This window comes from Alosa alosa, chromosome 18 (assembly GCF_017589495.1).
Source record: "Alosa alosa isolate M-15738 ecotype Scorff River chromosome 18, AALO_Geno_1.1, whole genome shotgun sequence".
Classification (NCBI taxonomy): domain Eukaryota; kingdom Metazoa; phylum Chordata; class Actinopteri; order Clupeiformes; family Clupeidae; genus Alosa; species Alosa alosa.
The window spans coordinates 3,326,891-3,351,673 of NC_063206.1; the positions used below are offsets into that span (position 1 = coordinate 3,326,891).

The 24,783-nt window shown below is 44.3% G+C and overlaps 1 protein-coding gene across 2 annotated transcripts in view; it reads right to left on the reverse strand.

Moving 5' to 3' along the window:
• Nucleotides 1-24,783, reverse strand: part of shtn1 (shootin 1) — a 51,353-nt gene that overhangs the window by 14,443 nt on the left and 12,127 nt on the right. For both annotated transcript variants that reach the window (XM_048270360.1, XM_048270361.1), the window contains exons 5-13: nucleotides 20,342-20,504; nucleotides 16,618-16,715; nucleotides 13,678-13,759; nucleotides 12,550-12,644; nucleotides 11,984-12,130; nucleotides 7,405-7,558; nucleotides 4,835-4,958; nucleotides 2,361-2,446; nucleotides 559-665 (exon numbers count right to left, since the gene is read on the reverse strand). In XM_048270360.1, the coding sequence (XP_048126317.1) occupies nucleotides 559-665; nucleotides 2,361-2,446; nucleotides 4,835-4,958; nucleotides 7,405-7,558; nucleotides 11,984-12,130; nucleotides 12,550-12,644; nucleotides 13,678-13,759; nucleotides 16,618-16,715; nucleotides 20,342-20,504 (1,056 nt within the window). The remainder of the gene's footprint in view (nucleotides 1-558; nucleotides 666-2,360; nucleotides 2,447-4,834; nucleotides 4,959-7,404; nucleotides 7,559-11,983; nucleotides 12,131-12,549; nucleotides 12,645-13,677; nucleotides 13,760-16,617; nucleotides 16,716-20,341; nucleotides 20,505-24,783) is intronic.

The window sequence follows — 24,783 nt, forward strand, 5'->3', positions numbered from 1 at the left end:
GGCAATACGTGATGGCTATACATGGGCCTTCATTAGCATGCAACACCGGCTATCCGTGATGGCTATACATGGGCCTTCATTAGCATGCAACACCGGCTATACATGATGGCTATACATGGGCCTTCATTAGCATGCAACACCAGCTAATATATATGATGGCTATACGTGATGGCTATACATGGGCCTTCATTAGCATGCAACACCGGCTATACATGATGGCTATACATGGGCCTTCATTAGCATGCAACACCAGCTATACGTGGGCCTTCATTAGCATGCAACACCGGCTATACATGATGGCTATACATGGGCCTTCATTAGCATGCAACACCGGCTATACATGATGGCTATACATGGTGGCCTGTACATGGGAACATGTTTGACCATTTGTATGTAGTATCACAATGTAGATAGTAGTAGATTTGTTTTATTTGTGTGTGTGTGTGAGAGAGTGTATGACTGTTTTTCTGAATCTATGTGTGTGTGTCTGCATGATTGCTGTATGTGTCTGCATGTGTGTGTACGTTGTGTGTGTGTGTACGTTGTGTGTGTGTGCACCTGCAGTGGTCTGGCTTGATGAGGCTCCTGCTTCACGGGTCTCAGGTTAACCCCCTTTTTAATACGCATCATCATCTCCTCCACCGCTTGCTGCCGGATGTCTTTTTCTGGAAAACACACACACACACACACACACACACACACACACACACACACACACACACACACACAGTGTCTGTGAGTCTGTCTTTACTTTAAACTGTTATTTTTTATGTTAATATAATGTTTATTGATGCCATTGTAAGTCGCTTTGTAAGTAAGTATAGTAAGTATATATACTCTTTTGATCCCATGAGGGAAATTTGGTCTCTGCATTTATCCCAATCCGTGAATTAGTGAAACACGCTCAGCACACAGTGTACACACAGTGAGGTGAAGCACACACTAATCCCGGCGCAGTGAGCTGCTTGCAACAACAATTTCGGGAGCAGTGAGGGGTTAGGTGCCTTGCTCAAGGGCACTTCAGCCTGTGCCTACTGGTCGGGGTTCGAACCCTCGGCAACAGTTACAAGTCCGAAGCGCTAACCAGTAGGCCACGGCTGCCCCAATTTGATATGTTTATCTCACTGAATACCTACAGTAACATCTGTTGTCTGCCTTTCATTCGGGAATCATTGTTTAAACAGGCCTGGATGTTGCTTGCTTGGTTCAAGCTTATCTGTGAGATTAATTTTTGAGATGTAGCTGAAGAGTTCACCGCCACAGCATCTACAGTTGGATTGACAGTTAACTGACAGCTGCTTAATGACAGACCGCCTTCCAATGACTCTATAAAGATTACTCTAAATTATCATTGCCACTCCATTTAAACAACTGCCGTTATACAATCAATTTTCTCCTTTTTTCTGTTGGAGTGTGGGTTGGAACACTGTGCCGTTAAACTGTGACTATTTTACTACAGCCCATTATGATGAAAAGGCTTTAAAAGACGACCTTGATGTTTTTGGTTTAATAACTGATAGAATATAGGCTACAATACATGTCTTTCTCTGCTGCCGCACCAACAATGGGACATAATTCTCCTGAAGAAATTCAGTGACCCATCCCCACTGATGTCTTCACTTAGGTTAGGCCCATCCCCACTAAAGTCTTCACTTAGGTTAGGCTGACGATCACCTAATCAGCGTCAGGCAGTCATGGATGAGCATCAGCTTCTGTGGTCCAGCCAAAATATGTGACACAAAAGAGTGTCCGCACACGCAAAATGTAATTAAAAAACGTTTTGACCCGACAGGGTCTTCTTCAAGCAAAAACACCCTGAAGAAGACACTGAAGAAGGTCCTGAAGTTCTGCACCTGGCCCAAACATATGTGGGATGTACACTCTAGTTCTACACCTGGCCCAAACATAGGTGGGATGTACACTCTACGAGCCAAAATATACCTCAGTGGGGGGTCCCTTACTTAAGGTGGACCCTGATGGGGCTGGGCTACATCCTATACCTCAGTGGGGGTCCCTTACTTAAGGTGGACCCTGATGGGGCTGGGCTACATCCTATACCTCAGTGGGGGTCCCTACTTAAAGTGGACCCTGATGGGGCTGGGCTACATCCTCTGCCCCCACGAGTGGGCAAGCACCTCCTACATCTGTGCTGTGATGTGAACTCTACTGTTTTGTCCTCGGGTTGGGGAATTAATGACCGAATCAATGTTATCCATGTTATACTGCACATCATGTTAAATGTTTTGATGTGGCTGTCTTCCGTAGCATGGACAATTACCAGAATGGAGTTCTTTAGTTTTAGTCCTAGTCAGCTGTAAGAAATGTTCTCTAGCCTTCTGAGGGCGGGGTGGAGGCGCTACCTGGTTCTTTGGCTGGGGAGTCCTGTTCAACAAGAGGGATTTCCACATCCGAGGCTTTCTTTTTGCGCAGCATTGCTAATAGTGTGCTAAAAATGAATGATAAACATAACACACACACACACACACATATACACACACACACACACACATATACAAACACACACACACACACATATACAAACACAGGGCATAAATCATGAATATGACATACAGAGAAGCACATGAAATGTGTGTGGTGATTTTGTTAAATACAATTAGACAAGATGTACATTGATGTTCGTGCAACTGCATGGAATATTAATCTATTGTTACCCAGAGTGAGTCCATCAAACCAAACTATCACTATGTAACTTGCCAAATGGATTGCACAACTCTCTGATCTTAAATAGGTAGGGTAGGGCAGGAGGTACGCGACTCTATTCCTGGTCCAATCTGTGCATTGGAAGTTAGATGGATGAGATATATATATATATATATATATATATATATATATATATATATATATATATATATATATATATATATATATATATCTATGTTGTTGACTATGTGTGACTCTTCACAGCTCAGGGATGGGATAATCTACATGATAATTACTAGATTGAAATTGTGTCAACAGCTGAAATTTGCCATGTGCAGTAAGATGACCAAATATTTACGAACATTTTGTTTGCATAAAACTACATCACTGATCCATTCCAAACACTCATAATAGTTCATGGTTATGGTTATGATATAATTTAGCAGACGTTTTTGTCCAAAGTGACAAAACAATACAATAGATAAAAATTGCAGTGCAAATTGCAAAAAAAACAGTGAACAATTTTAAAAAGTTGGTAAGACCACATTAAGGAAAATAGCAAAAATAAACAATAATGTCAATGCAATATCAATGATCAACCTAATGAAAATAAACAAATACCATAATATACAAACCATTTAATCTAATAGCCATCTAATACCCCCCAGATTCCAGTGGCAATCTGTCCCAACATTTAGCAATATAATCAAACAGTCCAAATGTAAATTAAATCCCAAACCAAACCGAAGATCTTCTGCTTTTGATAGCCTGGTATGCCGCTCCAATCAAAACGCATGTCTCACAATAAAAACGCACCACGTAAGAAATAAAAGCCTGCCCCAAATAAAGGTACTCTAAAAGACCCTAGCCATAATTTGAGGATTTACGATCTGTCTAAACATTCCTCACCTGTTTTCCAGACATGCATGAAAACATTTGAAAACAAAACTCACAGCCATAGGTTATTTTGAGAATGAGTATGACTTTCTCTTCTGCATTGTCCTAACCGTTAAAACGAGGCATATGACGAGGCATTGCAACTGTTTACAGAGATACACTATATAAGGTTGGCTGCAAAGATTTATATTGTATTCTCCACATTTTTAGCTAAATTTTCATGTACCACACCACCATTTTTGTTCAGTGAATCTTTTGTAAATTGGCGGCCTTCTTAACGCCCAGCTCACGTCATTTCACTCCTTCATCCATCTTCAACATTCCTGGTAGAATTCTCAATCTTTTTGGCCTCTATGTGTCCAGTTACATAGTCTCTGTTCTTGGTCTTGGTTTTTGTGAAATACATTTCTAAATAACGACACATTTTTTGACTGATGCAACTTATAGTCCGGAAAATATGGTGATTAATAAGCACTGGGCAACTCATTCCACCAACAAGAAACCACTGAGGAAAAGAGTCTTGAATTTCATAAAAAGACTGCAGTGGTTGGTTGGGGTGAGAGGTGAGAGATGAGGTGAGAGATTTATTTTGCCCACTAAAGGGAGTCAATGCAGAGTAATTAAGAGAGGAGTTACATGTGTCCTCTTTGGCTAATTGAAGACCAGGCGTGCTGCAGCATTCTGAATCAATTGTAACAATCTTACTACACAAGCAGGCAGGCCAGCTAAAAGTGAATTACAATAGTCCAGCTTGGAGATGACGATGGCCTGTACACTGTAAGTTGTGTGGAATCTTGTGTTAGATAAGGTCTGATCTTCGTAATGTTGTAAAGGACAAACCAACATGATTTTGCAATTGAGGCTACATATACAGAGAAGTTAACTCGGTTATCAATTATGATGCCCAAGTTACGTGCCGATCTAGTTAGGGTCAGTGAAGATGAGTCAAGCCTGATATTAATCTGTTGGGAATAGTTGTTTTAGCTGGAAACACCAAAAGTTCAGTTTTTGAGAGAAGGTGCCGATCATTCATCCAGACTTAAGTATCCTTAAGGCATCCAGAAATCCAATGAGAAACGGTCCTCAGGTGGGAAAGACCAGTAAAGTTGAGTATCGTCCGCATAGCAGTGATAGTAAAATTAATGGGAGCGATTGATCTCACCCAAGGAAGAGGTGTAACTAGAGAAAAGTAGGGGCCCTAATACTGATCCCTGAGGCACACCTGTGGTGAGGTTGTGTGTGTGTGTGTGTATGTGTGTGCGTGTGCATGTCTGACCTGAGAGGGTTAGCGGGTAGGCTCTGTGTGGGCGGTGGAGGAGGAGGAGGGGGTGGTGGAGGTGGAGGGGTGGAGGAGGGGGTGGGGTTGGTGGCCTGCTGAAGCTTCTTCTGGAGCTCCTCCACTGAACAACACACACAGAACAGAGAGAATGTGGAACACTCAGCATTTAGAACACAGGCCCTAAAGAACACACACAGAACAGAGAGAATGTGGAACACTTAGCATTTAGAACACAGGCCCTACAGAACACACAGAACAGAGAAAATGTGGAACACTCAGCAACACAGGCCCTGCAGAACACAGATACTTCAGGCCACTCTGGGTTAGATGTACTAACACACACACACACACACACACACACTCATTCACTCTCTCTGGGCCAGATGTACTAACACTTTTGCGCCCACTTCAGGCATATTTGTTTCGCAATGTGCACGTAAAATCATGCCGTAAATCATGTATGTACAAACAGGCCGCACAGTGGTAAAAGCGCAGACTGCCTGTCGCGGGAACTAAAAATGGCACATTGCGTTTTTTGTGTCATGCATATGCATTCATGGGAGGATCCAGGAGAAAGTGGGAGTTTAGTGTAAAAATGGGAGGGGAAGAGTAAAGAGCGCCTAATTATGTATTCCGCGGTATGTACAAAAACTGCTCCGTGAAAGCCAATGTCTATTCTGCGGCTAAAAAAACTTCCGCCTTGTAAAAGCAGGTGTTAATACAAATTGCGGTTAAATGTGTCAATAACAGAACCTTTCAAAGACAACAGAATCGCTATTTAAAGCACCAGTTTTGCCTCTTTGTACTATATCAAAAGCAACCTTAACTTTCGTTGGCCTTTCGAATGTCTTACTTTCACTTTCACGTCATCCATTTAAACTTTCCTACTTGCTAGATTTGACCAATCTTCCATAGCCTACGTGCACAAGTAGATTGAGTAAAAATACTGATCTTCATTATCTCCTGCTTGTTGACATCTTATCATGCATTTCATGATCGCTAAACATTTGATTCTTTTTAATGTTGTCATCAGTTAACTTAATGTTGTCATCATTTGACTTTGAGTTGACTTCGACTTTGATCATTCAACTGCGCTTGTATGTAGGCTCTGCCGTTCAGTTGTGGATGTTCGTAAATTGCAGTAGGGGGCGGAGAAAGGCGCAGATTACACAATGAAGTGAGATTTTGATAAACACCACGTACACATCTGAGAACTTTTTGTCTGACTCCCCTTTTTCTGACAGCGGTTATCCTGAGACCTGACTCCTTTTAATCTGATGACTTGACATGACTGTAATTCTGTAAACTTGACAGCGGTTTTCCTGAGACCTGATGCCTTTTCATCTGATGTCTGACACCTGAGTCTGACAGCTGAGGATGTCCTAAAATGTACACCGTACGCTGATAACGCTACGTTCGCAAATGTACGTACATCTGGCCCTCTGTGTTCTAAACACAGAACTCAGAATGAATTGAGAATGAAGGACAGACTGCTGTGAGCAATTCTGGACACTGACGCTGGTACTCACTTCAAACAGGAGCTCTGTTGTAGCGGGCGCAAGTTTAAGATAAAAACGAAACAAACAAAGACACTGTTCAGAATAAAGTTCTAAACGTCAAAACTACATTATCCTTCATTTCATGAATATGTGCATGTATCTTATTAAGCTATATTATCTTTCAAAACTCTACTGTTAAAATGTGTCACATATTTCCTGGACATCACTGCACAAAGTACACAGTTGGCTTTCAAACAGTGATGCACTTTGCCCACAAACCCACATACTTCTTCATGATAGTTATTTAAACGCTGATGCACTTTGCCCAAACCCACATACTTCTTCATGATAGTTCTTTCTCTTCCATTTGTCCAGGGTCATCATAACTACTGACTGCCTTCCGCCTATTAGCTTTAGGAAACTGTATTTCTTTCTCTCTTTTTTTAACTATATTTTTGGGGCTTTTTAAATGCCTTTAATTGACAGGATAGTGGTAGCCTGGCTAGCGCCACCACTTCTCAATGAGACGTGGTCTGGGAACCAAACGTTCATTTTCTCGTATTTGAAAAAAATGCCCAGATCCGTTTATTGGGTGCCACGGATGTCTATCAAATGCGTCTGTGCATAGCTCATCATCGTCTTGCTTTCCCCCCTGTTCTCTGATTGGTTCCCTATCTCAGGCGAAAATTGGCTCCATGGTCTCCAGGCTGCCTTAGCAGCGTGAATGAAATCGCGCGCAAGGCAGCATGGGAACACCCAGGCTAGGATAGTGGAGAATGAGAGGAAGCAAGTGGGAGGGAGAGTCGGGGTGGGAGGGAGGGAGAGTCGGGGGTGAGAGTCGGGGTGGGAGGGAGGGAGAGTCGGGGGTGAGAGTCGGGGTGGGAGGGAGGGAGAGTCGGGGTGGGAGGGTGGGAATCGAACCCGGGTCGCCGGCGTACGGTGCAGGTGCCCCAGCCAGTCGCGCCACGGCTGGGGCCTAGGAAAGTGTATTTCTGAGTCGAACTAAAAGGAGTCGAGGTAAAAGCCAGAGTGGAAAGATGCCCTTATTGACCTTGGTGGACCTCTGACCTGTGAACCTGAGGTCCTTGGCCTCGGTCTCGGCCTTGGTGCGGATCTCCCAGCATTCCCTCTTCTCTTCCTGCAGGAGTTCCGTTTTGCGCTGCAGAGCCGCCACTTCCTTCAGCAAGTCGGACGAGTTCAGCTTTTCCTCCATGGCCTTCATCTACAATGTGTGTGTGTGTGTGTGTGTGTGTGTGTATGTATGTATGTTTGTGCACATGTGTGTGAGGGACAAAGAGCCATATTTGTGGAAAATGTACAGCAGAATAAAGCATTGTACTGCATTCGATACTCAAGAGTAAGGATGATTGACAAGCACAGAAGTTACAATACTAGACAACACTCCAGCTCACAGGAGGTCTCTCTACACACACACACCTTTGACATTATAGCAGTTAGAACACACACAACACACACACACACACACACACACACACACTAGGCTCACAGGAAGTGTCTCTAAGTTCAAGTTTCACTTTATTAATCCTTAGAAAAGGAAATTTAGTGTGCAGCAGGATGTCTAAAACACATACACAGAAAAAGCACCGCCAGATGCCAACAACATTGACAACACAGGACACACAACAACAGCACAGGACACACAACAACAGGACACTCCTTCCCCTAAAAAAACAATGACCGAATCCAATTGGACAGTACACAGGTACATCTGTCATAATGAACATGGACAGGAATAAATAAGTAAATAAATAATCACATAATGTATAAAAGATTCAAGAAATCAATCAAGTGAATTCAGGTTCCTAATAGCCACAGGAATAAAAGAATCCCTGGCACGTCCAGTTCTTAATAGCCACAGGAATAAAGAATCCCTGGCACGTCTAGTTCTTAATAGAGGTCACCTAAAACGGCACCCAGAGGGGAGCAGATTAAACTCAAGAAAGTGGGTGATCAGGGCAGTTTAAAATGTGGTTAGCTGGCCCTATTATCATATAGATGTTGGAGCTGTGGTAGCTGTGCCCCGACCACCTTAGACGCTACATTAACCAGCTTTGTTAGCTTACGCTTGCTGGTCATTGAAAGACCACTGTACCACACAATACAAAATGTCAAGACTGATTCAATAAAACACCGGTAAAACAAAGTCATCAGACTCCTGCACACACTAAATGATTTCATTTTCCGCAGAAAGAAAAGTCTCTGTTGGGCCTTTTTACAGGCAGCATTTGTGTTGCTCTCAAAAGATAATTTGCTGTCAATGATGGTTCCTAAATATTTATATTCATGTACTATCTCGACATTCATGTTCTGAAAAACAGTTTGAGAAACATTGTGCTGTGATCTACGTAAATCAATAATCATATCCTTTGTCTTGGAAACATTGATAGACAGATAAAAGTTTTCACACCAAGCAATGAAATCATCAACTACAGGACCATGCCCAACCTCATCCTTGTTCAGAAGGCTCACTATAACAGTGTCATCTGCAAATTTCATGCAGTGCCTATTCTCATACCTACTCCTATTTGTGTATAAAATAAAAAGCAATGGTGAAAGAACACAACCCTGTGGAGAGCCTGTGGAAGAAAGGGCTTTTGAGGATAAGACACCATTAACCCTAACACACTGCGACCTATTCGACAGAAAGTCCAGTATCCAGCCAATTAAGTTAGGGCTCAAGTTAAAAAGAGCCTGAAGTTTCTCAGCCAAAAGGCTGAATGGTATTGAACGCTGAAGAGAAGTCAATAAAAAGGAGCCTAGCATGAGTTGTTGAGGTATCCAGATGTTGATAAAGGGAATTTAACAATGTAAGTATTGAATCCTAAACACCTCTGCTAGCCCTACATGCAAACTGGAGGGGATCTAGCTGTTCCTCCACCTGTCTCAGTAACTCCTGCTTCACCAACTTTTCAAAGGTCTTCATCACCACTGAGGTGAGAGCTACAGGTCGGAAGTCATTTAAGACCTTGGGGTTCTTACACTTAGCCACAGGAAGGATTGTAGAGTGTTTCCAAATTTTTGGCACTGTTTGAGTCTGGAGTGATTGAGTGAAAATCACTTTGAAGATCTCACTTAACTGACCAGAAGAAGACTTGAGAACTCGACCACTGACGTTGTCAGGGCCAGGACTTTTCCTAACCTTGGCTTGTTTAAATAATGATTTGACCTTAGAGACATCAATATCAAAAGCAGAAGAGTCACTAACCAAATTGTCACTCATGTGACTGATTCTAGCACAAAAATCACTGTTAGAAAATCTCATATAAAAGCTGTTTAATTAATTTGCTAGCTGCTCATCAGAATTAAACCCATTCAAGGACACAGTGTTGTTGCCTTTATGTAGGCCTGTCATTAGTTTCATGCCATTCCACACGGACGTGAGATCAGAGTCATTGAATTTGGACTCAATTCCACTCTTGTACTGAAGCTTAGCCTTAGCAATTCCAGCTCGCACAACCTTCCTAACTTCAGCATATGCACTTTTGTCACCACTATTAAAAATCAACCTCTTTTCCCTCTACACACACAACTTTGACATTATAGCAGCACACTTAATGACATTTTTCTCACAGAACACATCTTCTAAACACACACACACACACAGCCATCACAGACAGACAGACACACACACACACACACACACACACACACACACACACAGACCCACTAAAACAAGTGGAGCACGCACACACACACACACAATATTAACAATAAATAATACATTATATTTATATAGAGCCTTTCTCAGACCCAAGGTCACTTTACAAAGTCAACACAAACAGAGCACACACAGAACAAGACAACACAAAAACAAGAACAAGTCTACAGTATGCGCTGGCAGAAGGTGAGAAGTGTTTCTGAAACAGGAACACACACACACACAAGCACAGCTACACACACACACACACACACAAGCACAGCTACACACAATGGGCGGTGGAGGGATTTCACACCTGTTACAATGCACCAGGTGGGGGTCCTCCCCCAGAAGTAGTTTGAACTCAGATGATGTCATTTTATTCTGGTGCATTGTAACAGGTGGCCAATACCTCAGATGATGTCATTTCCTTTATTCTGGTGCATTGTAACAGGTGGCCAATACCTCAGATGATGTCATTTCCTTTATTCTGGTGTATTGTAACAGGTGGCCAATACCTCAGATGATGTCATTTCCTTTATTCTGGTGCATTGTAACAGGTGGCCAATACCTTTTTTTGTTCACATTATGTCTTAACTGCACAAGCGAACCTGGCTGAGCTGAGCACTCTTCAGTCAGACATTGAGCTGTGTTTGGGTTAAAAGTGTTAGTACACAGTCAATTTATCTTTTGTATGGGTGCAATCAATCTGCCGAAAAACATAGCAGGGATTGTCACTGACTTGGGTATTTTCCTGATAAAGTGAGTGGAATGGATTCAATATGGAAGTGCACGTAAAAAGATGCAGTGAATAGACTGATAGTGATTTTCGACATGGTAAAAGTGTGTGGGGGGGGGGGTCTAAACTAATAATATTAAAAAGTGAGTGGGTGCTGTCCCCTCGTCATATAATGGCTCCGACGGCCATGCTACACACACACACACACACACACACACAAACATGTGGAACCAGAGTTCCCAGCGAGCACAAAGGGTGTATAGTGAGGGCGTCACCGTGGTGATAATTGCTGGTGAGTAGTGCTGTGCTGGCGCCAGCCTGCGTCTCTCCCTCTCTCTCTCTCTCTCTCTGTCCCTTTTCTCTCTCTCTTTCTCCCTTTCTCTCTCTCTCCCTAATCGCATGTTAATCGCTCCCTAAATGAAAAGGCAAGCCTCACCTCCTCACCTCGTCTCTCCTGGGCTCTCCAGTGCAGCGATCCCCCTCTTTAGCGATTGACTGAATCAATGGCGGTGGCGCCGCGGTCCCGGTCAGCCTGTAGCCGGGGCCAGCCGCGCTGCCAGAGGTGCTAAGCACTGTAATTACCTGCCAAAGGCCTCCGCAAGCACGCATTGATGGACTAAATTGTCTCTCTTTAGCAACATACAAATATTGTCTCGGCGCACACTGGAGCTGTTTAGCACCTCAGATGACAAACACACACACACGCATGTGTGCATGCACACACACACATACATACGCACGCACGCACGCACACACACACATACCTTAAACACACACACACACACATACCTTAAACACACACACACACACAAACTTTGCTTTGGTTCAATAACTGACCAGTTTTTTACTACAGTATGCCATGTTTTGTTCTGGCTTGACCTTGCGCTTGTACAGAAGACTGGTGAGATATTGATTTCAGTCCAAAGCTAGCCATACACTTAAAATGATCTGACTGAATATAAACCATTACTAAACAATTACAAGACAAATGCATTCAGACCATTCACAGTTCTAGGTGGACCTTACAACTGTACTTTAAAAGTGACTATATACAATACAAATAATCTGATAAATAAAAAAAATAATATGAAATAATAAAAATAAAGCTTTCAATTTGTGTTGCACTGAATGTACGTAAATTACCATGACAAGCTAACTTAAAATATACAGTAAAGCTAAAATATAAACCTCTTATTAATCTATCTGCCTTGGTGACAAAGGGCTCTGATTGGTTAGGGGAGGAGCCTGACCTGATGCTGGTGCTGGAGGGCCTGGCTCTCGAGGGCGTGGCTTAGCTTGGCCACCTCCCCTAAGGCCTTCTGCAGCGACTCATTGGTGGAAACACTTTGAAGCAGGATGTGACTCTGTCTCTTCATCTTCTTCTGTTCCGCCAACATCTATACAAAAGCATTCAAATTAAGCCTTTACTTTAATACAATTATACATGAAAACATTAATTATTATTACTATTATTATTAAAAACATCTATACCAGATTGTTCAAATTAAACTTTCACTTTAGTGAACATTTATACATAAGTATTCAAATTAAACTCTCATTTTAATAAAAGTATAATTAAAACATCTATACATAATCATTCAAATAAATTAAACCTTCACTTTCATAAAAGTATAAATAAAAACTAATGAACGGGCTGCAGTTTCTATATGTTTTAAGCATATGGTATTACATATGGAGACCACTTCTGTGTAATTCTGACAGGAAAGGTATGTGCTATCCTAAGATATTACAAGGCAGTATAAGATTCCATCTGTTGGGTTAGGTTTGTATATGATACTATATGAAGAACTCTTGCCTCTCTAGCAAACTTCTCAGCCTCAGAACGAAGGTCTCTCTCTAACTCCAGACTCTCCTCGAGGGCTTCAAACTCCTCCACAGCAAACACAGACACTAAGGACACACACATTCAAGCAATTAATATGCATACACAAAAAACAGCTAAGAACACACACACACACACACACACACACACACACACACACACACACACACACACACACACACACACCACACACCCTATATAATATAGGGACTGAATGGGAAAGGGAAATTGTTAAAAAATATACAGTATATTTGGCTCATAAGCAGCTCATGTGCCAGATGCTAAAAAGGCACATCTGTGGGTTCTTACTTATGATCATGATAAACCAAATGGGACCCTTTTTAAGACTACTGCACAAGCCTACAGGTGACAGGTGAGCATCTAATAGAGCTAGCATATACTGTAGGTGACAGGTGAGCATCTCATAGTGCTACAGGTGGTTTTGAGACGTGGAGAAATGGGATGTTAGACGTGAGAGGAGTGTATTCACATCATGCTGTTCTTTAACCTGGAGCCCGTGTGTTACGGAGACACTCCATCACCTGACAGGCCGTCCTTCACACACGCTGACTTCCTGAACCCAGCGCTATTGAGCTTTACAGGTGACATGGTGCGGTCAACTACTCCCTGCTATACATGAGAGGAAGGGAGTGAGAGAGGGAGAGAGATGGAAAGACAACGAGAGAAGGAGAGGTGGATAGAGAGCGAGAGAGGGAGAGAGAGAGGCCCAGATGAATAGGGAAGTGGACAGAGGTGAGTCGTAATGAGCAGGTGCACTGTTCTCATGAAATGGGCTGTTGCTACCGCAGTGGACCTGCGCTCATCTGCCACCAAACAACACACACACACACACACACACACACACACACATGAAACACACACACACACACACACACACACACACACATACACACACACACACAAGAACATGACTGAAATTATTCCATTTTCTCTGAGTAAAGAGAGAAAGCAAAATATATAGCAGAAGAAAGAGATGGTGAAAATGAGAGAGAGAGAGAGAGGAGGGTGTGTGTGTGTGTGTGTGTGTGTGTGTGTAATGGGGAGGAGGACAGAAAATAGGCTTGGGTTCTGGGCTCTCACCTCGATCATATTTCCCCAAGAGCTGCTTTTGTTGGGCTGTTTTGGCAATCAGAAGTGAATTCTGCTGCTTTTCTGTCACAAGCTGAAGGGGGAGAGTGATTGAAAGAGGGAAAATAAAAGAGAGAGAGAGAGAGAGAGAGGGAGATATATAGAGAGGGAGAGGGAGATATATAGATGGGGAGAGAGAGAGATAGATGGGGAGAGAGATAGAGAGAGATGGAGATATATATATATATAGAGAGAGAGAGATGGGGAGGGGGAGATGGGGAGAGATGTATAGATATATATAGATAGGGAGAGAGAGAGGGAGATATATATATAGAGATGGGATGGGGAGAGAGAGAGATGGAGAGATAGATGGGAGAAAGAGATGGAGAGAGAGATGGGGAGAGAGAGAGAGAGAGAGATGGGAGAAAGAGAGATGAGAGAGAGATGGGGAGAAAGAGAGAGATGGAGAGAAAAAGAGATGGAGAGAGAGAGATGGGGAGAGAGAGAGATGGGAGAGAGAGAGATGGAGAGAGAGATGGGGAGGGAGAGAGAGAGAGATGGGAAAAAGAGAGATGGAGAGAGAGAGAGATGGAGAGAGAGATGGGGAGAGAGAGAGAGAGATGGGGAGAGACATGGGGAGAGAGAGATTGTGAGAGATAGAGAGAGATGGGGAGAGAGAGAAAGAGAGAGGAGGGAGGCAGAAATGGTCCTCAGAGAGACATGTCACACAGGAGACAGCCCACTGTGTGTCTGAGCAGGCCTGTGGTTCTGCAGTGGTTCTGCTCTCTACAGCTGAGCAGGCCTGTGGTTCTGCAGTGGTTCTGCTCTCTACAGCTGAGCAGGCCTGTGGTTCTGCAGTGGTTCTGCCCTCTACAGCTGAGCAGGCCTGTGGTTCTGCAGTGGTTCTGCCCTCTACAGCTGAGCAGGGCTGTGGTTCTACAATGGTTCTGCTCTCTACAGCTGAGCAGGGCTGTGGTTCTACAATGGTTCTGCTCTCTACAGCTGAGCAGGGCTGTGGTTTTCCATGAAACTCTCAGCACTTTTTACCAGGTAAATAGCCAAATATCCCACAGCCAGGTATATAGGCAGGCTTGCCACAGCCAGGTATATAGGCAGGCTTGCCACAGCCAGGTATATAGGCAGGCTTGCCACAGCAGGTATTTGTGTGTGTGTGTGTGCATGTATGTGTGAGTAGTACTTATTGTTGCAAATGTCCTGGCAGATGAGCTTTAGTTTTAGCCAGCTGGACCTCCTTTAAGATATGACTTGAGTAAAGTGCTGGACACTGAGCAGGGGTAGCTTTCTCTATGACTGCTGTTCAATCGGTTCAGGTGACCAGCACACCTCCTCCACTCTGATCTCCTCTCACCTCCTCCACTCTGATCTCCTCTCACCTCCTCCTCTGATCTCCTCTCACCTCCTCCACTCTGATCTCCTCTCACCTCCTCCTCTCACCTCCTCCACTCTGATCTCCTCTCACCTCCTCCTCTCACTTCCTCCACTCTGATCTCCTCTCACCTCGTCTCACCTCCTCCTCTGATCTCCTCTCACCTCCTCTCTCTCACCTCCTCCACTCTGATCTCCTCTCACTTCCTCCTCTGATCTCCTCTCACCTCCTCCACTCTGATCCTCTCACCTCCTCCTCTGATCTCCTCTCACCACCTCTACTCTCACCTCTTCCACTCTGATCTCCACTCACCTCCTCCTCTGATCTCATCTCACCTCCTCTCACCTCCTCCTCTCACCTCCTCTCACCACCTCTACTCTCACCTCTTCCACTCTGATCTCCTCTCACCTCCTCCACTCTGATCTCCTCTCACCTCCTCCTCTGATCTCCTCTCACCTCCTCCACTCTGATCTCCTCTCACTTCCTCAACTCTGATCTCCTCTCACCTCCTCCTCTCACCTCGTCTCACCTCCTCCTCTGATCTCCTCTCACCTCCTCCTCTCACCTCCTCCTCTGATCTCCTCTCACCTCCTCTACTCTGATCTCCTCTCACCTCCTCCTCTCACCTCCTCCTCTCACCTCCTCCACTATGATGTCCTCTCACCTCCTCCTCTCACCTCGTCTCACCTCCTCCTCTGATCTCCTCTCACCTCCTCCTCTGATCTCCTCTCACCTCCTCCTCTGATCTCCTCTCACCTCCTCTCACCTCCTCCACTCTGATCTCCTCTCACCTCCTCCTCTCACCTCCTCCACTATGATGTCCTCTCACCTCCTCCTCTGATCTCCTCTCACCTCCTCCTCTCACCTAGTATAAGTATAAGTACTGTATGTATACTTTTTTGATCCCGTGAGGGAAATTTGGTCTCTGCATTTAACCCAATCGGTGAATTAGTGAAACACAAACAGCACACAGTGAACACACAGTGAGGTGAAGCACACACTAATCCCGGCGCAGTGAGCTGCCTGCTACAACGGCGGTGCATTGCTCAAGGGCACTTCAGCCGCGGCCCACTGGTCGGGGCTCGAACCGGCAACCCTCCGGTTACAAGTCCAGAGTGCTAACCAGTGGGCCACGGCTGCCCACTCTGATCTCCTCTCACCTCCTCCACTCTGATCTCCTCTCATCTCCTCCTCTCACCTCCTTCTCTGATCTCCTCTCACCTCCTCCCTCCTCTCACCTCCTCCTCTGATCTCCTCTCACCTCCCTCCTCACCTCCTCCCACCTGGATCTCCCTCTCACCCTCCACTCTGATCTGATCTCCTCTCACCCCTCCTCCCTCTGATCTCCCCCTCACCCTCCCTCCCTCACCTCCTCCACTCTGATCTCCCTCTCACCTCCCTCCCCCTGATCTCCTCCCTCACCTCCCTCCACCTGATCTCCCCTCTCACCTCCTCTGATCTCCTCTCACCTCCTCCTCTCACTTCCTCCACTCTGATCTCCTCTCACCTCCTCCTCTGATCTCCTCTCACCTCCTCTCACCTCCTCCACTCTGATCTCCTCTCACCTCCTCTAGAGCGCCTGCCAGCTGCTCTTTTGCATCCTCCATTTGGTTTCCCACGACTTTCTTCTCCTCCAGGGCCTGTTCCAGCTTCTCCCGGAGCCCTGAGGACATCACACACACACACACACACACACACACATAAGCACACACACACACACACACGCACACACACACACACACACACACACACACACACGCACACATATATACAAATACACACACACAAACCACACATGTCAGGTAATTAAAAACGCACCCAAAGCTTGGAAAGCGGACATCTGGACACATTTCAGATTCTACTAATTGAATGGGAAACTAGACAAGACGTATGCGGTGTGTAAAACCTGACACACTAACATCAAGCCCGTTGGCAATACAACTAACTTCACAAACCATGTCGAGCATCCTGAGTTGGCTTCGTTACTGTGTGTGCAGTATGTGGTGACCTTGGTGCCCACTTCTTTGAATATTCTGTTCTGTTCTGACAAATAACGATTTTTATTTAGCCTATGGCCTGTCAAAATAATCTACTGTAAGCATTCACAGCGCAAATTAATTTAGTCTTTTACACAATGGAGAAAGTGACGGCGCACGGCAAGAAAGAAAGTGCATCCAAATTCACCCATTCTTCTCAGTTGAACTACTCGCGAACGAGCCTACTCATCACACAGACATCACAAGTAATCTATCATATCACATGAAAGACCTTTTCTCAGCTTTTAAACTATGTTAGCCGTTAATTGCTGTGGTGAACGGTTCGCGAGAAAATTACAATAGGGTCATTCCACGTCAATTCAATCAGGGCCCACGCACTTAGGTCTCAAAGAATTCTGAAAAAATTACCAGATGTACCTATGTTACCCAGGACACACATACTGATGTCAATGGGGCATTTTGCCCATATTCAGGGTGGAAAATAAAAAAGAAAGATTTGCATAAGACAAGTCAAATTGGTGTTTTCAAAAAGAAGGGATCATGGAGAATAAAGAAAAACATATTCAAAAAATCTTTGTATATTCCCACAAGGTGTTTGGGTGCTCTGAAAAGGATAACCAAAATGATTTTTCAGACTTGTGAGGTCTGCTGTTCAGACCCTGAAGGGATTTGTTTTCTGTTCATTGCTTTTTGTGAGAGTGTTTCTACTTATCTCAGTAAGGAAAATAAATCAAGAGCTTATGTTGAGTACAAATATGTCTTCTGAAGGCTTAAACAGAGCCCAGCCAAAAACTCCAATAAAATTTCTATCAACTTTGAGGGACAGCTGTGACCATGCAGGATTATCCAGACCAAACGTGACGATTTTGCTACCTACTATTCCTATTTATGTACCAGCATGCAAAATTTGAGCCTCTTAAATGGTTTAGTTCTTGCGCTGTGGGCTTGTGAACTCTGACAAAAAAAAAGAGGCCAAACAAAATCGACACCCCCCTCCCCCTGTAAAACTGGCTGTATCTTGGAAAGTATTGAACTTATATAAGAGTAATTTTACAGTGTGTCTCCTGGGTAACATAGGTACACCTGGTAATTTTTTCAGAATTTTTTGAGACCTAAGTGCGTGGGCCCTGGTTGAGCTGACGTGGAATGACCCAATAAGTGAATAATATAATTCAATTTAATCATAATTCTACTGAAGGTTCTGCGCCCATCTCCCTACATTCATCTCGGTGGAATACTTCGAACCCTTCGTTCAACACATAACAAACCATATATCAGAATAAACAGCTGACCTTACCGAACAGAAAGGTGTAAAGCAGTCCCCTGTACAGTTAGCCGTTCCAGAGTAATCCAGTTCTGAATTTGCAGCAAATTTCGACATGCATGGATGTCTCCAAATATGGGCTTTAAAGGAGAATTCCGGTGTGATATTGACCTAAAGTGTATTGAAACATGATACCGAGTGTGAACATATGTCTCATAGCCCATCTTGGCTTGTCCCCTGCACTCCAAAATCTGGCGCTAGTTAGCCGATGCTACCAACAGCTTTTTTCAATGGTGGTGCTTCTCGCATCGGGCTAGCCATGCAAATAAATCACTGTTTTACACCATTTACGAGGCTCAATGTATCTCCACACACCATAAATAATTCAGTGGAAATGCATGGATTCCAGTCGCTGCTACTGGAAGAAACTGGAATCCATGCATTTCCACTGAATTATTTTTGGAATCTGATCCCTTATCATACCTGTTCATTCTTACTCGTCCGCCGAATTTATCGCGGACTAAATTCAAGATGGCTGCAAACGCTAAACTTCATGAAGATACTGTTTGTATAAATCGTCTTGTAAGTAAACTACCAGTGCTTTTCAAAGTTCTCAATGTCTCGTTTTAAATGTCAGGGCCCTCGAAGTCTACCAATGAATGATTTATTTTGCATGGTTAGTCCGATGTCAAGCACCACCATTGAAAAGCTGTTGGTAGCATGGGCTAACTAGCCAGATTTTGGAGTGCAGGGGACAAGCCGAGATGGGCTATGAGACATATGTTCACACTCGTATCATGTTTCAATACACTTTAGGTCAATATCACACCGGAATTCTCCTTTAAGTTTTACAATGTGTTTAAATTATTCTACATGATTTCATAATGGGCCAAATACAAAATAGATGTTACAAATATCGCCTAGATATCGGTAAATCAGAGGACAGCTGACTAAGAGTTTGTGAAAGTGGCCTTAATGATCACAAAATGCTAAGCATGCATCTATGCTATTTGAGTTTCTTAAAACTGAGCTGTGCTTAAATTGTTCAATACATGATTTCATAACAGGCCAAATATAAAATAAATGTTAAATATATCTTAGATGATTTACAGTGTATGTAATATGCCATGTTTCATGTTTTTGTAATGTTTCATAGGCTACAGTGATGCAGGTCTACTGCTGTGAATAGGCTAAATACAACTTTGATCATTTTTATAGCCTACTACTGTATAGTTAACTTTGGCCTTGGTGCCCTGACATGTGGACTTTGTGCCCCCCACCAAATATGCCCAACTGAAGGCCAAGTAGCCTTGCCCCTAAAATGGTGAAATTCCATTATTTAATGACATTTATGTCAAAGATACAGTGATAATACACACATAGCAGCCAATAAAATCTGTTCAATATCTGACTGCTTGTATTGCCTCATGACCTCAAAATTTGCCTTGTTGTGTGCAGTAGAATTTTGATGCATCGCAATGCATTGCAATGCATCGTAGAATCGAATTGAATCGAATGGTTACCTGGTGAATCGTAATCGAATCGAATTGTGAGGGCAGTGCCAATGCACACCCCTAATAAGGGACACACTCTGATTGGTGAGCTTCATAGTCGGTTGGAGGTGCTGTGCTGCTTGGAGCACTGGGCCTGCTTACCAATCAGGGGAGGCACAATTTAAAGAGACATTTGGAATATTGACCTGAATCAATTCATTAACATTCAAAAATCACATCGCAAATCGCAATCGCAATATCTGTCAGAAAAATTGCAAATAGATATTTTCCCCAAATCGCGCAGCCCTAATATACACACAACCAACCACACACACACACACACACACACACACGCTATCTCACATGCACACTAATGAAATAGACATATTACGGAATCACACACACTTAGAAACACAAACACACACACACACACACACACACAAACACACACGCATGTACACAGAAACGCATGCACGCATGCATACACACACACACACACTCACAAACACAAACAGTATGTTGTGGGCTGACAGACCTGAGATGACCGTCTGACACTGGACTGAGCTACACTGCTTTTCCTCCTCTTCCTCGTCCTCCTCGTCTTCCTCGTCCAGGTTGATCTCAGTGATGGCCTGAGGACCAAGCTGAGCCAGAAACATCATACTCTTCCTCTTCAGAGAGCGGTTCTGCCGGTTCAGCTGGAGGTAGACAAGCAGAGACAGAGAGAGAGACAAATAGAGAGAGAGAGAAATGATACTTTATAACAATGTACAACAGCACAAAACGTGAATCAATCAATAGGCGCATAATGTTCTAAGAGCGGTTCTGAAGGTTCCACTGGAGACAGAACGAGAGCGAGAGAAGTCAACAGGGAGAGTTTGAACACTCTATCTCTCTCTCTCCTCTCAGTGGTCAATAGAGAGCCCATCAACCCAGTATGAGCAGGCCCCTCCTGACGTCCAGCGGCAACTCAGTGCGTCTGTGTGCAGTCTAATGCACATGATCCACATGGAGCACAGGGCAGTGAGGAGAGAGAGCAGATCAAATGGACCAGCCTGGACCAGACTGGGGACGGAGTGGACGCTCAGGTAGGACCAGGAGCGTGTGTGTACACAGTGTGTGTGTGTGTGTGAGAGAGAGAGAGAGAGAGAGAGAGAGAGAGAGAGAGTAGGCCAGGAGCCGGTGAGTGAGTGAGTGAGGAGTGAGTGTGTGAGTGTGTGTGTGTGTGTGTGGGAGAGAGAGAGACAGAGAGAGAGAGAGAGAGAGAGAGTAGGCCAGGAGCCGGTGAGTGAGTGAGTGAGTGAGTGTGTGAGTGTGTGTGTGTGTGGGAGAGAGAGAGAGTAGACTAGGAGCTGGGGGATGAGAGGTGGCGAAATGGCGCCCGACACATTCGCCTGGTACTCAGCCAATTCCCTCCAATCAAACACCAGCAAAATCCCAGAGCCTCATCAAGGGAGAGAGAGAGTGAGTGAGAGAGAGAGAGTGAGGGAGAGAGTGAGGGAGAGAGGGAATGAGGGAGAGAGAGAGTGAGGGAGAGAGAGAGAGTGAAGGAGAGATAGAGATGGAGAGATTCAGAGAAAAAGGCAAGAAGGAGAAGCAATCCCACACAGCCGCCTCATCATGAACTCCCACTGGGAGAGAATATGTGGACAGACTGCCCTTAGCCTTCATGCCGCATTTTAAATGCTTTTAAATAGTTTTCTTTTCTTCTCACAGATGTCTGTAGCTAGTTTGTCACGAGCACTTTACACGTGTGCACATCTCCCACTCTGTTCCCCATGACCCCCATGACCTTCGGCAGGCTGTGCACATCCACAAAAGACCCACTCAACACAGCCTGATAATAGCCAGGCACACTCAACACAGCCTGATAATAGCCAGGCACACTCAACACACTCAACACAGCCTGATAATATCCAGGCACACTCAACACACTCAACACAGCCTGATAATATCCAGGCACACTCAACACACTCAACACAGCCTGATAATATCCAGGCACACTCAACACACTCAACACAGCCTGATAATATCCAGGCACACTCAACACACTCAACACAGCCTGATAATAGCCAGGCACACTCAACACAGCCTGATAATATCCAGGCACACTCAACACACTCAACACAGCCTGATAATATCCAGGCACACTCAACACACTCAACACACTCAACACAGCCTGATAATATCCAGGCACACTCAACACACTCAACACAGCCTGATAATAGCCAGGCACACTCAACACACTCAACACACTCAACACAGCCTGATAATATCCAGGCACACTCAACACACTCAACACAGCCTGATAATAGCCAGGCACACTCAACACACTCAACACACTCAACACAGCCTGATAATAGCCAGGCACACTCAACACACTCAACACAGCCTGATAATAGCCAGGCGCTAACGGAGGACGGCTAAGCGGCCTGTCCATGATGCGCCGGAACACTGGCCCTTCGCAATGCTGATTATTACTGCTGGACCACACCGAGCAGATTGCAGCGGGCATCTCATTCCGCTCTGTGCTCCTGATAACCCTGGTGTGTGTGTGTGTGTGTGTGTGTGTGTGTGTGTGTGCTCCTGATAACCCTGGCGTGTGTGTGTGTGTGTGTGTGTGTGTGTGTGTGTGTGTGCTCCTGATAACTCTGGTGTGCAACCTTGGCTGCAAAAAATGCAATCAAGCACATAGCACTGATATGAAAATGTGCTCTTTGATAATAATCTATGATTGATGAGACAGAACGTGTGAAATTACACACTCAGGGGGGAAATCAAGGCAGCGGCAGTGGCAAACGGCAAGTAACACACACACACACACACACACACACACACACACACACACACACACACACACACACACACACACACGCACACACTCCCCGCTCCCAGGTCGCCATCACAACGCTGCGGCCGCCTCATCATCTTAAATCAAACATCACAACAAATTGTCATGTGTTTGGATTGCACTTTGATTTGACTGCTGCCCCCCTCGCTTCCTCGCGCCAGGTTCAGATCACCGTTTTTTTAATTCAAAACCTTGGGCGGTATGAGAGGGAAAAAATCATCTCCCTCTATTACACTCATTTTTTTTTTGGCAGACAAAATCACAAACGTCAGGTAGAGGGGAAATCATAGTGCGCCAAGACGCGGACATCATCTTTCTCCTCACAAAAAAAATCCATCACACCCACCAAAATATTTTGGAGCAATTTACATGCAAATTGGCCATGAACCAATATTATAATTTCACTACATAACTTCACGTCTTGAACGGAGGTAAAAAATGTTTTAACATTTTCATGTGTAATTATTCAAATGAGGCATCAGGAAGGACAGCGCTGGGCTAATTCTGTTGAATTCGGTGTGAAGGAGCTGGTGCAGGTTCGCCGCCACAGGATGGGTCTGGCTAACACACGCACGCACGCACGCACGCACGCACGCACGGGGATGCAGGGAGAGACATGAGGCCACAGGATGGGTCTGGCTAACACACGCACGCACGCACGCACGCACACTTTGACAACAACTACATGGAGAACACTTTCAGAAATGCTGACAGCTGGTCAGGTTTATTTGTTGATTTTCAGTGTACTGTTTGTTGCTGTTATTGTTGTCTTTATAGGTAGTAAACCATGTTGACGCTGTTTAGTGTAACTGCTCCTCTCTACTCCACCCTTACAAAAAATAACTGCACTAATTCAAGTGTCAAACCTTGGAGGAATTTTTGAAGTTCATATGCAGGAAATGCAATATTTTAGACAAATATAAAAACTGCATAGCTCTACATAGTAAGCAACTTGTCTGTAGAAATGCAATATTTTGGACAAATATAAACTGCATAGCTCTACATAGTAAGCCACTTGTCTGTAGAAATGCAATATTCTGTCCCAGAAGTGCAGTATTTTTTGGACAGGTAGCCCTCCACCTCACTATCACACATGGCTGTGCTTGCCACACACACACACACACACACACACACACACACACACACACACACACACACACACACACACACACACACACACACAGCTGTACTTGCTGCGTCAAGTACATTAGATAAATCTGCTGTCTTTTAGTTAATAACAACCCAAGTAAACACACACACACACACAACCACGTTAATTTGACACAATATCAGTACCTACAGGTCTAGTGGAGTTGGGCTGCTTAACTGAAATTCTGAGCTGGAGGGGGAATACTTAAGAGATTCCTGGTCTGGAAATTCTGCTGTTGCAGTTGTATCTAATAAAGCTATATGAGAAGTCATGGCCTCCAGCAATGGTGTCCAATCAGCACTTTAAAAACATCTTCTTTCATCGGGTGGCCTTGAAGCTAGCCCAGACCCATACAGCAGCAGAAGTGTGTGTGTGTGTGTGTGTGTGTGTGTGTGTGTGTGTGTGTGTGTGTGTGTGTGTGAGAGAGAGAGAGAGAGAGAGAGAGAGAGAGAGAGAGAGAGAGAGAGAAAGAAACTGACAGAATGTCTGAGTTTGAGTTTGTCTTTGTGAGGACCTGTAGGTTGGTTGATCACTCAAAGTCCTACAACAGTGATTTATGATATTACTACTATGCCTCATGTCCTCTGAGTTAATCACATTACTATGACTCATGTCATTACTATGCCTCATGTCCTCTGAGTACAAGGAAGTAAATCCAACTGTCTCTATATACCCTGTACTCTATTTCCTGTTTTTTCAACCACTGCAGTGTGTGGCGAAAAACTATCCAATTTCACTTCATTAGTGCAAAAAAAATGAATTTTAAGTTGCATCAAAGAATTGATAATCATATGCTCTCATATGTTTGCGCTGTTAGCGATAAGCAGTCAATGTAATTAAATGCTCGCCTTTGCCTGTGAGCGGCAGTAGGTTGAGCAAGTAATAGCCTAATAAGACTAGCCAACTGTTGACAGACAGAAATACCCAGCTCAAACACCATGGGGCTAGCTGTTTAGCCTGCATGAGTAATGTTACA